This window comes from Thermobia domestica, chromosome 18 (genome assembly GCF_964235325.1).
Source record: "Thermobia domestica chromosome 18, izTheDome1.hap1.1, whole genome shotgun sequence".
Taxonomy (NCBI): domain Eukaryota; kingdom Metazoa; phylum Arthropoda; class Insecta; order Zygentoma; family Lepismatidae; genus Thermobia; species Thermobia domestica.
The window spans coordinates 91,342,248-91,360,403 of NC_137471.1; the positions used below are offsets into that span (position 1 = coordinate 91,342,248).

General features: G+C 33.5%; 1 protein-coding gene across 7 annotated transcripts in view; it reads right to left on the reverse strand.

Moving 5' to 3' along the window:
• axo (axotactin) overlaps positions 1–18,156 on the reverse strand; it is a 368,436-nt gene that overhangs the window by 12,480 nt on the left and 337,800 nt on the right. For 6 of the 7 annotated variants that reach the window (XM_081747148.1, XM_081747149.1, XM_081747151.1 and 3 more), the window contains 2 exons: positions 17,017–17,100; positions 11,225–11,349 (listed from right to left, as the gene is read on the reverse strand). In XM_081747148.1, the coding sequence (XP_081603274.1) occupies positions 11,263–11,349; positions 17,017–17,100 (171 nt within the window). In that variant the 3' untranslated portion in view covers positions 11,225–11,262. The remainder of the gene's footprint in view (positions 1–11,224; positions 11,350–17,016; positions 17,101–18,156) is intronic. The other variant, XM_081747155.1, reaches the window with a different exon arrangement.

Sequence of the window (18,156 nt, forward strand, 5' to 3'; positions counted from 1 at the left end):
GTCTATTAACTATATAACATATAACTCCAGTTATTATTTGGCAACTAAACTACAATATACTATAAACATGGGAAAAATTGTGGTATTTTCCTTAGACAAAAGAAATATGAATTGCTATTGTTATAACTTAAATTTAAAATCACGTACAATTCCTGAAGCAAGAAATAAATTGTTAGAAAAAATTGGATCCTAGCCATCTAGAAGACATTTCCCCATGTAGCAGAATGATAAGTTCACGCCGTCATTCATAGATTCGATTCGCAGTGATGGTACAGAGTTGTTTTACCTTGACCCATCATTGTAAAGCAATTGATCACTAGTCAACAAGATTTTGGTACGGAAATTAGAATACCTGATTCTAACAGAACTTCTCACGTAGAATTCAAATATATAATCAGTTTTTCTCCATCAACCTGCATTTTCCCGTGACACCCACGTGACCTTGAAAATTTTGTTATTTCAGAAATTAGTTATTTACGTACAGATAATCACATGTAACTTCCACCGTAATTACAACATAAACATGGTTTATACCTCATTGGATTCGCAATGAAACACACTTCACAATGATGTATACACCGTGTCGCCATTTTTATATGGGGGAAATTCTAGAGGGATTTTGTAGGAAATTCCCTCCAAAAAGTAGATTATAAGAATTTTTGGGTCTCATGCCACTATTCACATAGTGATACAGAAAGGGGAATTGCACCAAAACATAGATTTACGTCTACTCAATAAATCATGTTACTTTCATGTGAATTGCGTTATTCTATCTAGAGATATTAATAGTTGTTTCTATTTACAGGTTTAAATGCAAGGCGTTCAGCAAAGACAGAAACCTAACGTTGATGTATTCTTGTCGGCACATATACGGACACGCAAGTACAAGCACAAATACACACAATGCACGCATGCTTTCTGTGGAAAATTAGTTGATTGTTACGATTTTGACTTTCCAACAATGAATCAAAAATCTGGAAAGAACAATGAAAAAAATTAATTCGCTGAATTCCATAATCACTTTCAAAAAGGCAAGACAGTATTGCATGGTGATGCACTGAGTCAGAATGCATTCTGTGCTGCTTTGTGATTTATGAAGTGTAGGTTTGTGTATGTATGTATAGGTGTGATACCGTATAGGATACAAGATGTCGAGGAAGTGTGTAAATCACCAGGATAACTTCTGTTGTGTACGTGGGGAGTTGACATTTAAATCGCAACGCCAATGTTTCACTGCACTTGAAAAAATGTTATCAGTTATATTATGGTTGCAGCGTAAGAGACCAAGATAAGAATTGGGCTCCTCACTACATTTCTTGTCTTTGCGTGAAACGTCTGACTGGGTGGACAAATGGTCAACGGAACATGAACTTCGGCGCACCTATGATCTGGAGGGAACTACGAGATTATTCTTCAGACTGCTATTTTTGTATGATACAAATAAAAAGAATAACCAGTAAATCTAAGTACACAGTGCAGTACCTTAATTTGCCATCAACAATTAGGCCAGTTCCACACAATGCAGAATTACCAGTACCACAATCTCCAGCTCATTTTACTGTAGATGAAGATATGTACTTGAGGCAACTACTGAAGTACAACATGAAGAGGAAGATGATCTTACATATGTAGGAAGCACGTCTACATTCGAGCCCCATCTGATAACTCAGGGTGAACTAAATAACCTCGTTCAGGATTTAAAACTCTCCAATATACAAGCAGAACTTCTTGCTTTCAGATTTAAAGGCTGGAATCTGGTCCATCGTGACACTAAAGTTGTGTTTTTCGTAAACGTCATGCAAAGTTTCAGAACTAATATTCTAAAGAAAATGATTTGGTTTATTGCAACAATGTTTGTGCTGTCATGGATACACTCGGACATGAACATGTAAGTACAGAGTGAAGATTGTTTATTGACTCTTCAAAAACTAATTTCAGTGCAGTCCTTTTACACAATTGCAACGAATTTCCTTCAGTGCCTTTGGCTTATGCAACTAACATGAAAGAAACCTATGAAAAAATCAAAATATTGTGAGAAAAAAATTAGTATGAGAAATACAAGTGGACCGTTTGCTGTGATTTAAAAGTCATTTCTTTGTTAATGGGTTTGCAGCTGGATTATACGAAATATTGTTGTTTCCTGTGCGAATGGGACAGCAGGAACAAAGCATAATATTACATCAAGAAGGAATGGCCAAAGCGTGTATTAACTCCTGAACAGAAGAGTGTTAATTATGCCTCTGAGCCCAGGTAAGATAATTTTACCTCCTCTTCATATACAATTGAGTATTTTTAAAAATTTGTTAAGGCAATGGACAAAAATAATGGAGAATTTTGTTATCTGAAGAAAAAATTTCCTCGGTAAGTGACGCTAAAATCAAGAAAGGGATTTTTGTATGGCCCCAAATAAGATGTTTAATTCGTGACCAAAAATTTGAGAATCTCTTAACTCCGGTTGAAAAAGCAGCTTGGTGTTCATTCAAAAATTTAACAGAAAATATTTAGGAAACCACAAAGCCCCAAACTACCGTGAAATTGTGAGTGATTTCCTGGAATCATTCAAAGAAATAGGCTTCAACACGTCCCTTAAAGTCCATTTCCTAGACTCCCATCTGGATTTCTTTCCTGAAAATCTCGATGCCGTTAGTAATGAAAGTGGGTAACATTGTCAAGAGGACATTTCCGCCATAGAGAAGTGGAGAGTGGAGTTCACAAATGCTAGCAGACTACTGTTGAACGCTCGAAAGAGATGTTCCAGAAGCCAAACACAGAAGAAAGCCGAAAGCTAAAACATTTTAGTTAGGCTAAGTGTTCGTTTGCTAACACTTCTTTGGTAAAACACATATGTGGCAAGTTTAGTTTAGTTCAGTTTAGCAATAGAAACAACTACTTATAAACTCTAGGTAGAATGACGCGATTCACATGAAATTAACATGAATTATTGAGTAGACATAAGTCTATGTTTTGGTGCAAATCCCGTTTCTGTATCACTATATGAATAATGATATGAGACCAAAAAAAATCTTATAAATACTTTTTGGAGGGAATTTCCCACAAAATCCCTCTAGAATTTCTCTCATAAAAAATGGCAACATGGTGAATAGATCATTGTAAAATGTGTTTCATTGCAAATCCAATGAGGTATAAACTATGTTTTTATTTAATTACCGTGGAAGTTACATGTGATTATCTGCAGTAAGTAACAAATTTCTGAAAATAATCAATTTTTCAAGGTCACGTGGGTGTCACGAAAAAATGGAGATTGATGAAAAAAAACAAAACAGATTACACATTTGAATTCTATGTGAAAAGTTGTATTACGATCATGTATTTTCTCCCGTGTGCCAGAGTTTTTTTTTTTTTTTTTTTTTTTTTTGTGTGTGTGTGTGTGTCTACTAGTGATAGCTAGAAAGCCAATGCACGTAAATGTCACATACCAAATACCAGGACGTGTATTCACTAATAGTAATGGGAGTCATGTGCTAAACATATGTTACTAAGTAAAAGACTTCGGCGGCTGTAACACCACGGAGTTTCGTTTAGTATGGAATCAAAAAGGGATAAATTTGCAACCTCTTACAGAGGAAAGTAATTTGGAAAGTAGCCATATTAAAGACAGAGAAAGGAGCAAAAACACGTAATATTAGTACACAATACACGGGAGCAAAACTCGAATAAACTTTTAAAACACAAATGACAAAATACTTTGTCAACTGACACATCAAAAGCTTAATGACACAAATTACAAGAGCAAGGCATATGTTAAGTATTATGCTTTAAAAAATGGGAAAAAAATAATAAGGTATAGTGTGGCTCACAAGTGGGCATTCTTAATCAATCTGACCTCCGGAGGGCTACTCTCGGCGTCATTTTCGTATATAATGGTGAGGGTGAGGGCTTCAATATTATTTGAGTGTGAATGTTGGGTTGATGGTGAATGATTTGACTGTGTTGAGTATAAATAAGGGTATTAGTATTATTTGAAGGCGAAGACGAGTGAGAGAGCGAGCGAGGGCATCTATTATTTGAGAGTGAAAGCGAGCTGAGTGAGGGTGAGGGCATCAATATTACCTTAGGATGAAGGCGAAGGAATGTGAATTTATGAGAAGTTGAGTGAGAATATTGATAATATTTGAGGGTGACGGCGACTGAGTATGAAGGAGTTCAGTGAGGGCTTCAATATAACTTAATGGTAAGGGCGAATGAGTGTGAATGGAAAAGATTGAGTGAGTAGGAGGGGTAATATTTGAGGATGAGGGTGAGTGAGTGAGTATGGATATCAATATTATTTGAATATGAGAGCAAGTGAGTGTGTGCTTGGAACAGGTGAGTGAGGGTGACAGCATTAATATAATTTTAGGGTGAGGACGAGTAAATATGAGTATAAGGAAGTGAAAGACTGAAGGAGAGTAGAGTGAATTAAAGTGGAGTTGAGGAGAGTATCGATAATATTTGAGAGTGAGGTCGAGTGCGTGTAAGGAAGTTGAGTGAGGGTGAGTAAGGGAATCAATATCATTTAGAGCTAAGGGCGAGAAAGTGTGAATGTGAGGAGTTGAGTGAGGATGAGGGCATCAAAATTATTTTAAGGAGAGGGCGAGTGAATGTATGAGGAAGTTCAGTGAGGGTAAGGACAATGATAATATTTGAGAGTAAAGGCAAGTGAATGTGCTTATCAATATTACTTCAGTATGAGACCGAGTGAACGTAAATGTGAGTAAGCGTTGAACGAAGGAACTTATTCTTTTTCAAAGGGTAGAAAAAAGGAACGCGTTTTCTTTTTAATGGGTACAACGAGGAAGAGAACGTCTTCTAAGTACAGAAAAGTAATGAGTGGAGCAAAGGCCTTATTTAATTCACGAAACTTTCAGAACATTGATCCATATGTTTGGAAGTTTTAATGATACAACGTTATGTGGTACTTTTTGTTTTACCTGTAACCTCAAAAGCTTGATGAAACAGCTCTAATACTGTTGAATCAGAAGCACGAGCAGGACATGAGATTGCGTAAAATTGCAGAGTCATTGTAACCTAAATATGTGTAAATATTTTTTTACGTCGATTTTTTTAGATCATTACCTCACAGAATGAAACTTCACTAAATTTCTTACTCCTTTCTGCCAATTAGTCAAAAGCATTAAAACTCTCAATTTTTATGGACTAGGCAATCTTAGTACAGCGGAAGTCAGAAGAAGGTCATTAGCGGAACAACCGTCTGGATTAATTTTCGCATACAACGTAAATCCGATAAACCAATAATAAGCACCTACAAACCTAGGTTAAAAACATTATTAGTTACAACTACAATTATATACTTTGTGGTAAGTATTGTATTATACTACTTAATAGTGTGAATCTTCTCATGCATATATTTTATAGATAATTTTTGTAAACTGTAGGGCATGCAGTTTATACCAAGCACCAAAAAACCATGCAACATGCAGCTTATAATAAGAAAATTAACCAACTAAGTTAAAACTACATAGAAAGTAAGTTAGGATAACCAGAACCTGTATCATAAAGGAACATTTCGATGATCATTTAGTTTTACATCAGTTACGTGCAGTAGTAGGTCTTGAGGAAAACCACACTGATAAGAATTTAAATTCTATCGCTATAAGTTGAGGAAATTCAGCTTACCTAATGTATTAATTCTTGTATACAGCCTTTTCAAGCTGTACAAAGCTATCTTCCCCTAGCTCGTAGCGACAGAACTTAAATTTTTACGGATGTAACTTTCTTCAAGAGCCGCTACTGATTACGAGAACCGTTTAACAAGTTATCTGCTTAAATAAAGAAAATACGCGGCTTTCCTTCTACTTTTCGACACTATATAAATAAAAAGATGCAATGGATCGGACTTCCTCTAAATACAAAATGCCTCATTACTGCGTTGAGGTCTTTATCAACGGAAAAGACGCTCCTCATAAAATTTTCCCTTCCTTTCTTTTAATTTCCGAAACAAGAAATTGTAACGAGGGGCAATGGCTTAACTGTAGAATGAATGATTCAGTACTTGAAATCTACATTCCCTGATTGCAGCCTATGCTTTTAGAAAATGGCTGCACATCTGTTGTTTGTATACCATGACATACTTTTCTGGATGACATCTTTCATGGTGTTAGCGCATGCCAAAATTAAATTCTTTAGTATGAATTCCACAGGCAGACCTCCTTTTGAGATTCAATATTGTCGCAATATTTTTTATGGCTAAGCGATATACACGACATATCACAGAGGTCGGGCACTTTTGTTTATTAAATTTTCATTGCACCAACTCCTATTTAATATATTGATTATAATGATAAAGCCAAGTCTCATCAGTTGTGCTTGAGAAAAAAAAAACATCTGGATTTTCCGCAAGTAGATACAAATTCTTCTCATGGCACTGTAATCAAAAGCTTATAATATACTCTCAACATTTGTGGTACCCGCATACAATTGACACCACCAAAAGTTCATAAATGATTGACCGGACTGTGCCAACTGAAATATCTACTTTATGTACTGTAACATGCACTTTTACGCCGATCTTTCATTATCAGATTCATCTCTTCTAGCTAATTTTCGTTGCGGACGCCTATACTAGGTAGTCGAGGTGAGGGTCAACTTCAATGACTGAGTCACAGAAACTGCAAGGTCCAGGATTTTACTTAATATTAAATAGGTATAATATCATCATATACTGCAATCATTCTTACACGATAAATGTAATTACCGAATGATGCCCCAAATCCTTTATTTTTATCTTTACGTATAGGTACTTATTTTTCGTAACCGTCTGCTCCGAATTCTACCAATTAACTGAGCCGAAACATGATATATTGATTTTTTCTTCAAACAAGATTACATGTCAGTTAACGTAATTATACTGCGGTAAACAACTTATTGAAAGCTTCTCGTATTAAGTTCAACTGTAGAAAGACATTTTCAATCTTATTTTGCATGCAAACCTGAAAATAACTTGTTTTGCTCGCCTGTATACTGAAGACCCAGACAATTCTAGTTGGAGTACATGTATTAAAGGTTTCACCTAAGCTATAGGTATACGTTAAACTCCAAATAAATAAATAAATAAATAAATAAATAAATAAATAAATAAATAAATGACAGTTAGCACTTTTTAAGTTATGATGTTGAGTACTTAAGACGAATTTGCATTTAATATTAATGTGGTTATAAAGTTATAACGTGAAACATGAATAGAACTAAGAAACACTGTTATCATACGGTTGAATTAAGGAATTTCATTTCAATGTTGTATTTGCTACAAAGATATTTAGATCAATTTGATGTTTACAACTAAATTCAATTAAAACAATTTCTTTTACATAATTACCTATGTATCTGTTTCATTAAATATAAATATTATTTAATAAATATAATTTATATTCCTTAACCAAGTAATTCTTTCTTTCATAAAACTAACAAGGAGGGTGTCCGAAGTGTGAATCTCAGATTTCAAAAATGTTTGCGAAGATCGTTAGGGGGGCTCATGGAATAAAGATCGGCACAACAAATTTCGGCGGAACCCCATATTTGGGTGATGCAGTACCCCATTTTCGATTTTCGGCTTTCGTAGTAAAAATCGGCCTTTTGATTTGGAGATTGACTTATTGTTGTCGACAATCGTTATCATTCGTTTTTATTTGCGTAAAGATACTTCAATTGTGGGTTGAGGATCCCTGTGTGGGTGGGAACCCCAGTGGCGGATCTAGAAGGTAAAAACTGGGGGAAGCCGACCCCAGGCTATGATACTATATCATGAGTTTACTATAAACTTTCAAGAATATATAAATAATAACTTCACTTATTTTTGTCACTAAAAAAATGGGTGCTACCCCCGGCCCCGGGCTAGATCCGCCACTGGGGTCTCCCTCACAAGTATGATACATATTCCCCCTTCATTTTGACGAGGTGAATTCAAATATGTCAATAAAAGTTTTTTTGAGGAGCACATGTGTGGCACAGGTCTCTACCTAGTTTCTGGATGCCGAATCACAAGTTGAAAGATAACTGAATGGCTTGAAATAGAACTGAAGGACTGAAGTTTGGCAGAATTCGTGCTTACTTTATGTATTGTATGTTTTACAGAAATGAAACTGCTCGAAAAAGTGTTCCACGCAAAGACTTTTGGAGCACCAACTACATTTCAGGAGTGTTATATCTTCGCACTCATCGCATATGATGGTGTCGTTTAAGGAAATTGAGAAACTCACTGGATTAACAAATTCTGCCTGCCTCGCATCTACATATCCGGATTTATACCAGCTATATTTGAACACATCATGGTACCTTGGCGATGATAGTTGTTCATAAACTAGCGATTGCAATTTTATAATGTTGTTACGTTGTGAAATTGTATATCATTTTGGTGTAAAATTACGAAATCTTTTATTTTTCGTACAAAATTCTTCCATATTCTAAAGCCCCAAATATCCAGTGGTTGTACAGCCAAAGTTGCTCCCGGTTGAATCTGTTTACATAATGTTTCTTCGTCCGGAATGTGTTGCTGCCTCTCTTTCTCGTTAAAGGATGACTATGGATCTACGAGCAAGACACTTTTGTCTCCTATGTTAGGAACCAAAACGTCACTGATCCACTCCTCCAAATGCAGCTTACACATTTTTCCAGAGTTTGATGCAGAAACCTTAACATTTGGGGGCTGGAATAAAGCTTTCTTGAAGTGTGCTCCAAATTTTCGTGTCGGTTCTGGGAATACAATCTATAATGGCCTAACTAATTTTCCACTGGCAGACATAAGGGGTATTATTGTATAGCTATGAGATAAGGCATTTTTGGATTGTGCAGAAGCTTCTACTTTTTTCCCACCTTGTATGCCTAACATTCGATTATAGTGCAGTTCCATTGCAAAAACACTTTGATCGGAATTACAAGTATTGTCTATATCGAATTCCGGCAACGTATCCCTGACTTCTAGCTGGAAAGATATGGCTGAAGTTTCTATTTGTTGTGAAGTGTCAACGTCTGCTCGTGATACGAATTTTGTTATTTCTCGCTACACAATATTATGTTTCCGTTTAAAACGGGTGCATGAACTTTTGGAACCCTTAAAGTTTTCAAGATTAATTTCTTTCTCTTTTTCAATTGCCATTTCCGAACATCCATGTCATGTACAGGCATGAAATCTCTTTTGGCTTCAATCCATACAGTAAGCACTGATTCTGCCAAACTTCTATTTCAAGCCCTTCAGTTCTCTTTTAACTTGTGATTCAGCATCCCAGAAACTAGGTAGAGACCTGTGCCCCACATGTGCTCCACAAAGAACTTTTAATGACATTTTTGAATTCAGCTTGTCAAAATGAAGAGGGAACATATATGACACTTGTGCGGCGGACTCCCCCCCCCCACACACACACACAATAGGGATCTCTGACCCACATTGAAGTATCTTTATGCAAATGAAGACGAATTATAACGATTGTCGACAACAATAAGTCAATTTTCAAATCAAAATGCCGATTTTTACTACGAAAGCCGAAAATCGAAAATGGGGCACTGCCCCACCCAAATATGGGGTCCCGCCGAAATTTGTTGTGCTGATCTTTATTCTATGAACCCCCCTAACGATCTGCACAAACATTTTTGAAATCTGAGATTTACACTTCGGACACCCTCCTTGTAAGACATGCCTCGGTACTAGATGTTAGATTTAGGTTTTATTAGATTCCATGTTAGAAATGGAATGTATATTTTTATTTGGTTTGCAATGCAAATATAGTTGAAATGAGTTAGTGAGAATTCGTCGTACCTAGAATTATTTCTTTTCAAAAGATTAGTAAATATCAACGTTTGTAGTCATCCCAATTCGTGTACGACTAATAGGTTTAATTTTACACGTTATCTTGCATACTGAGACCTGTTCTTTGATTTTAAAAATATATATAAACTGCATCACTTACCAGTTTTACTGTTCGCTGGAATATACCAGACACATTCATACGTACTCATCAAGTGAGACTCAGAAAACTAACGAGTAACATATTAGGCTGAAGACGTTTGACGACAGGATTACAAGATCATCTTTTCCCACAGCCTTCTGCATTGTTTACCTTAACGTTTTATTTTATCATTCTAATATACTTATCGTAATCGTAACTTTCACAGTTAACCTCGTATATAAACACACCACGACAGTAATCCTTTTTTTTTATTATTTATTTTTTTTTATTTAACGATAACTATTTTTCTTATTAATAAAAGTTTGTTCCGGTTTAAGATTATGCTAGTAGCGGAAAATTGTGTCAGTCTGTCTATAGGTTATGACTGGAAATTGCGGAACACCTGTTTCTAATATCACAAATGGTGTTTTCGTGGAATTTGATTTTAATTACTTTTTTAAGTTTGTTCCTAGTATTCCCTCAATAGGTACATTTTGTAATCACTCTTCTTGCTTATACCAACTTTTTCTCTTAAAAACGTGATACTGCGTACAAAAGTTAAGATTGTATAGCATCGTTAAAAAGACTCCAAATGTTGTGTAGAGTTTATCATAAATATATTATGAACCTACCATATTATCTTCCGTATAGATTTTCATTATAAGTATGTTCTCTCCTACTACTAAATTTGAGATATACATTTACTTTTCAAAATCTCAGAAACGAAACAATAGTCCTTAGTAACAGTTTCTTGTAGCCGTACCTACAAGAGTTTGTCAGATTTTGTAATACTCTAACCGCAGCATTACTAAAATGATTTGATAATGAGTTACAAAATATTTTTTTGCAAAAAGATCAAAATGAACATGCGAGTTCATTGCATTAAGTATTCTTTTCCAGAATCTTCGAAAGAAGTGAACAGGCATAAGAATTAGATATATCGCAATTAAAGTTGAGTAATGAATTCTCGGGCTGCATATACTTAATTTAGATTAGTGGTTTAATGTAAAATGTTTGTGTACTCTTGTATTCACTACTTTCTGATTCTTCTTTGTTTATGCTGTCATTGTAAATTATGTCTTCCAACGAATGAATAATAAACAGTCCGGAAATTATTGATTATATAATTTATGAATATTCTTTGTGAACACTTGCACGTTCAACAGCGTATCCTGCAAATACGTTTACAAAGAAACGTAACGCTATTTTAGTGTTCGGTTAAGCAGGTTAATTAATAATCCTCTATGGGTATCCTTACTGATAATATCTAGGTGTAACAATATTTTTGGTGCTTGGCTTCTATGTAACATGTAAATCCATATCACCTTTGTTTCGAGAGATAAATTTAATTCAAGATGAGAGCTCAGGCATACGGTGTCGTGGTAAATTCTATACTCCCCAATTCGTCTATGCTATATGGAAGTTGATTATTTTTCTTACCGGTGTTTACCTGAAAAGTGTTAGTGAAGAAGGATAGTTATTAGTTACAATAAATACTAGATTAGGTAAGTAATATTACTGTAATTAAAGTTTAGTATATACATTTTACGAAATGAAGTTACAATCATGCATTCTTAGTGTTAATAAAAGAGATTTTACATTGCCGTAATAAGAAGAACATAATTTCGTAGTTACAAAAGTATACCAAAATATGCATTTGCAAGAAGCTACGTAACTATTTACTACTCAATAAAATGTAAAATGTGTTTCTACATTAACGTTAGAATGATTTACAATATGTAATATTAGTACTACTGTTTGGAAAATAATACATATCTACTTTAGTGATTGAGAAAAATAGAAGAGTTTTAAAGTTGTTCAAGCTAGCAAATAGCAATTTTACTGTAAGTAAAGAAAATATATTTTCTAAAGGTAGCAAGTTATGTTCTTGTATTCTTCGATAGTTTGAGGCTACACATGAATTTCATTATAATATTTTACGGTATTTTTGCTCAAGTAGCCGAATGACCACCACGCTCCCATTGATTTACATCTCTTGAGCTTATTCTCATCGAACTTGACTAAAGAATATAAAATTAAATAAATACAAGCAGATAATTAAAGATGTATAGTTAATTCTAAATCTAAATATGCACTCATTTATAGCGTCTTTATACAAATATACAGATTTGGAATCTAAACAACAGTGAAACCTTGAAATATTTATAACTTTTATAACTACACAGGAAGCTTGGCTTTACGATACATTGACTATTCTTTATACGATAATTACGATATGAGTTTGCTTATCATGTTTAGTAATAACACTGTTATAAAATTATCGATTGTCTACCAAAAATTTAATAAGCTTTTACCTAAGATCATGTATTGTTATAAAATGATTTTCCATTTAACTCCTGATTACTCCTTGTTACGATTTTTCAACTGCCAGAGATGAATCTCTGACGAATCAAATAGAATTTAATTTGAATTTATCTTATGTCTTAACTGTAAATGACTAAGTTATACCCATATATTTATATACAATAAGGTTAGAAATTTGGATTTTGAAGAAAAACAAGGAAATTACTTCAGAGTCTTTTCGAAAGCTATCTCTTGCTAGTATTTTAATGCAAAGACAATAATCCATAATCCTATAACATAAATTTATGTCAAAATAACAGCGAGTTTCTGCATTATGAAGCACGACTTATTCCAGAAAATGCAATGAAGTGATAATTATTATTATCCTGATGGTGATGGTTTAGTAGAGCATAAAGTAGTTTAATCGCAATTTTCTTCGGGACACAGTTTCGTAATTATAATTTACATTTATTTCTAAGCTCCGTACTGCCATATTTGAAAGAAATCTGTCATACCAGGTTTAGAAAAAAAGTATAATGGATTTAAAAATAGATTATGTTACGAAATGAAAATAATTTAATTTCATTAATGCAATGTAATCGCCAATCATTACTTGTATCAACTATTATTAGTATCTAAGTTTCGCAGTCTAATATGCGTCAATAACCAAGAGAATAAATTAGTCCATACACAAAGATATGCATGCATTGTAATATGAATGCTAATTATACTTGTTTTTGCTATTATGTTTATAGTACAAACTTACCTGCTTCCTAAAGACAAAATATTTTTTTTTTTTCCTGTTGCAAAGTAAACACGGCTACGAAAATTTACAAAATACAAGAACGTAATCCAATATAAAACTGCTCAATCATAACTGTTTACAGATATAAAATATTTGTAGATTAATTTTATCGAAGAATTATTTATATTCTCTTACTGATCAATTTTCCTATTTCTGCTACCATAGATATTAATATATTTGTTGAAAGACTACAATAACTATATACGTCAGCAATAAATACCATGACGATATTTGTTCTAATTGTATTTATTTATTTAAATATTAAACTTCTAGCAAAATATAATTATTTGAATACTTAAAAAGTTAAAACACAATTTTTATTAAAAGATTACATAAAAATATTCAAAATAATAATGATGATATTTTAAAAATATAAATGAGCTAAAATTAAACAAACTGACAATACTATTTCAGGAAATTAGTATTTCAGTTGGTATACACAAAATGCATTCTAGTTTTCTTATGTTCGTTTTGTAATGTTCGCAAGCTTCTTCCGACAAATTTTAAAAATAATTTTGAAACCTTAAAATAAATGAACAAAATATCAATTTACTATGAAACTCAAAGGTGTTTTTTTTTTTTTTTTTTTTTTCAACGACATGTGTCAAGTTTTGGCAGAAATTGAGTTAATACGACTAGTGTATTTGCTACGTGTAGACGCATATTGTGTGAGGTAATTGCACATGTCAAGCTCGTGCTTGCGCTTGGTATCTTGGTAATAAATGGACGTGTTTAGGAAAAAGTACACACGTCATTGACATTTACTTACTTATTTATTCATCACAACAGGCTCTAGGCCCAGTTACAGTGTTGTTCCTTAGAAATACATTCATCTACAGTTATATATTTTAACAAGATTATACATTTATATATTTTCATTATCACATATTTTAAGGCTACTCTTGTATACTGTCTCCGACATTCCAAAAACATCTATAAGATATATTCTTTCAATTGCATTGTAGGAAGCACTCATCCTCCATATAGGAGACTTAGCGAGGATATTTGTTCTTGCCTTTTTGCAGTAAAATGTACTGCTATTTCCTACGCGGGTTTTACCTGATGGGACAAGCAATTGAACCTTCGAAGTAAGATTCAGACAGTCAATTTTACCATGTAGTAATTTGTGTAATTTGTATAAGATCCGTATGTTTTCTCCCTTGTTTCAAAGTGTGTATATTAAAGTTTTGTACAATTTCTGAATATGACTCATATTTTGGATACATGCCAGTTTTTCTATAAGCAAGTAATTTCAAGAATTTTGATCGGATCCTTTCAATCATATCTATGTGTTTTAGTGTTTTTGGTGACCAAGATAAGAGTTGCATATTCCAAAACCAAGACATGTGCACTTTCTCCGTGAAACGTTGAACTGGCGCGGCCAGAAAGTGTAGGATTTCTCATCAGATGGTCTCCCACACTCACCCCATGTTTTCTGTGCGTGTTCATTGCTTCAAGTTTGAAAATAAATAACAACTCTCTTTTTTTTCGTCCTCCATGGTGCAAATGCATATATTTTTCAACCCCTATCCTAGTCAACTGTTTTTAAGTTGATCACAAGGAAGCGTATGTCTCCTTTCCCTCTCCTGGTGCCTCCAGTACCTCCCCCTCTCTAACTCCCTACAATCCCCTTCGAAGTCTCGCTTATCGAGGGGCCCACTTCTTACTCTCTTGTTGATTTATAACGTCATTGTTTATAAGGGCTATCAGAAGTCTCTAGGTAAATGGTGGAAAAATCACAATTTATGCATTATATATTAGGACTGATCTTTCTCACATAATACGTAGATTTTAAGTCTTGGTGGCCTGCTTTGTTCAAGAGAATTATCTGTGGAATCAAACAGTTGCGGTGTTCCGCGTGATACAAAGCAGCCCCTTCAAATTTCTCAGTTTACGCATTTCGTATATTCAGAAAATACATCTGATACTGTCGTTGCTAGTTTGTTCACCGACAGCTTGGTAAAGCATACATTTAAAATTGGGCTTAGACATCCTCTACATATTACCCTACCAAAGGGTTCAGCGTATCCAGAAACAAAACTTCCCATCAGTGCTGAGAAAATAAACGATATTAAAAAGGCACTGCAATACATGCACACGAGTATATTGGATTTTATGATGAACCTGTCAATTGGCCGGCAAAGTGAGTTGCGAATAACATTATACAATGCATTGTACTATAATAATGTACAGCGGGCGACACTTCTAAATGGTACAGCCATATGGAGATTTACGGCTAAGGTGTACCATTTAGAAGTGTCCACCGCTGTACAATAAAATGGATATTATGAGCTGAAGTATTTCTATTAATCCTGATTTTTTTCTAAAGCAGCACATGTCACGTACGAGAAAACTACCATATTGTGCACATAACACATCAGAACATGTTATGATGCTTCTATTATGCTTGCATACACATATTTTATATTATTAGGCCTCAGATTTCCTAGGATTTTCAAAAATCGGGTGTAGAATAGTTTTTTCCCATTTTTCTTAAAACCTGGTTTTCTTGACATGTATCGTTTCACAAAAAAAAAAAAAAAAAATCAATACTATTTTTTAAATGTATCTTGCATAGAGATATTAGCATCTAGATATTAGATTAAATGCATCTAGCAAAAGAGATTAGCATCTCATACACATCGGAAATATTTGTCTATTGGTATTATCAGAGAGGCACATTAGCTCATACTTACGGTAAATTTCTTAACAAAGAAATTACCTTCGAAAGAACAGATAAATAAGATTTTTTTTTCAATATTGGGGTCTGTGTTCTAGACTGTTCATCTGTTTATTCATCTGTAGTTTATACTTATATTGAAAGAACAGTTTGATTTTTTTTACCTATGTTTGACTTAGGTAAAAAAAAAAAAATTAAAAAAAATCAAACTGTTCTTCCAAAATGTTTGACTTTTCAAAAATCAAGAGTAAACAATTTCCTTTTAATTACTTATTTCAAATCTTTATAGCATTCAACTTCTTTCTCAAATCAGCCTGAGGTTATTTTTTTCTAACTTTAAAGTAAAGGAAAATTAGAGATAATATCAAAATGGTTTTATAGTGGTATAGCACTTATAAAACATTAAGAAACGAAGTGGTTAACGTCTCAGTACATCAGAAATTGTCTGTCAAAATATAATAAACATGCCTTTACTTCTATCTTTCGATCCCTGAAAACTCATGAAATTACACATGCACTTTCGCAATAGTTACAGAGATTGCAACAGCCAAGCTAGGAAGCGGATACTAATATTATTTCTATTAAATATAACCTATCTCATTGTACTAATATTTGAGGTTTCTAAATGAAGGGTAAGGGGAAAAAACAAGGAATGTCCATGTGTGTGCTTTATCGGGGACTTTGTCCTATCTGTTGGTGACTCTTGGTACTATTTGACTGTATATGTAAGCATCCGTAGATGTAAAAATATCCACGTATAAAGGGGCAAAAGTTTTGACTAATCCTATTGTTTCTTACGCGGCTTTCAATATTAAAACGCCGTTTTCTCGAAAATACATTTTTGTGACATTCCCTCTTTTTTCCCCTTACCCTTCAAATATAGAATGCCTTGTTATTTTTTTTTTTAAATATACCTATCAGGGATAAAATATATTTTTGTATTCCTAATAAAATTTATTTTATAGTCAGCGACAAAGAACATCTTTCAACTTTTTTTTTTTTTTTTTTTTCATCTCAGCTTATCCTCTTACACCATAGCTACCTAATAGCAAGTACTTTAATTAAAGTAAAACACTTGTCATTAATAAACGCAAAGACATGAATGGATCAACATGAAACTTGCACGATATAATATATATAAGGCGTATTATCCATATAAACTTTCCAGAATAGAGGATCGCCTTATATACACTGGAGTAAAAAAAAAAAAAAATCATAATTCAAAACAAAGGAAAAAATCTACTGTTTTTCCAAATTCTAGTCACTTTTATGAAAGTCAAAGACACAATTGTTCAACAGTTGCGCATAATACAATAGTATCTACTTACTGGTACCAGTTTGTTGTCTTCTAAATCCTCTTTATATGGTTTGTCAATGTTTATATTATTCTGCAGTGGAGTCTCTTCTGTTGGCTGAAATTTGAACAAAAAAAAAAAAAAAAAATAAAATAAAAAATAAACAAAACATATTAATAATAAAATACATTAATTTTTAAGAAAAATGAAAGTAATATAAAATTTAGAGATTATATCTACAATAACTTTTGAACCAATGCAGTGAGATAAAGATTTCAAACATGCTCTCTTAAGAAATTCTGAAAATGACTTTATGCTTGCCAATCGGGATGCTCATGTTAGAAACCATAAATTTAATCCACGAATAGACAAAAGCATTACCGAATTTGTCGTTGCTGCATATAATAATTTTAAAATGTTAAATACTCAGCAATCAGAAGCTAGGATCATTGCATCCATACGCATTTTATTGCCATATAAATTGCAGCAAACGCTACTTTCTGCTCGGTATATTAATTTTAGTCATATGTTATTAATAGTTCAAGATTATGAGAACAATTCGATGACTCAAAGTACTACAAATCGGAATTTTGAGACAACCTCGTAGCTAAAAGAACAAGTGACTTCCCTATACGGAATATTAGTATTAGTGGCACTAGTAACCGGCAATAGAGGAATAATTCCAGTTTCAGAAGCAATGGTAGTCGGGATGATCGTACAAACATAGATAATAATTATTACAATGTATGAAATAACCGTTTCCGTAGAAACTTTAGTTCTCGTAATAATTATAACCAAGGTCGTAGCACAGATATCAGGAGTTACACCAACGGTTTAAGAAGAAATGCAGAAACCAACTACTGTCCTAATGTTACTCGCGAATGTACTTCAATGTAATTCTTCAGATTTAAGCCAAGATGTCTCTTTAAACTAGATTCAGCTGGGTGGAATCGGGTAAAAACCATGCCAGCTAAAGACGCATGTAGTAAGAATGACAATGAAATGAGTCAATACCTAATTCCGAAACAGTGTAAAAGAAAAAGATATGGAGGTCCTCAGAAAATTAGTTCTTTCAACGAACTATTAAAACAATTTTTTTATTATGGTTCGATTGCTATAGGAACAACTAATTGGAAAATATATGAGAAAAATAATAAAACCGAAGCTAATCGT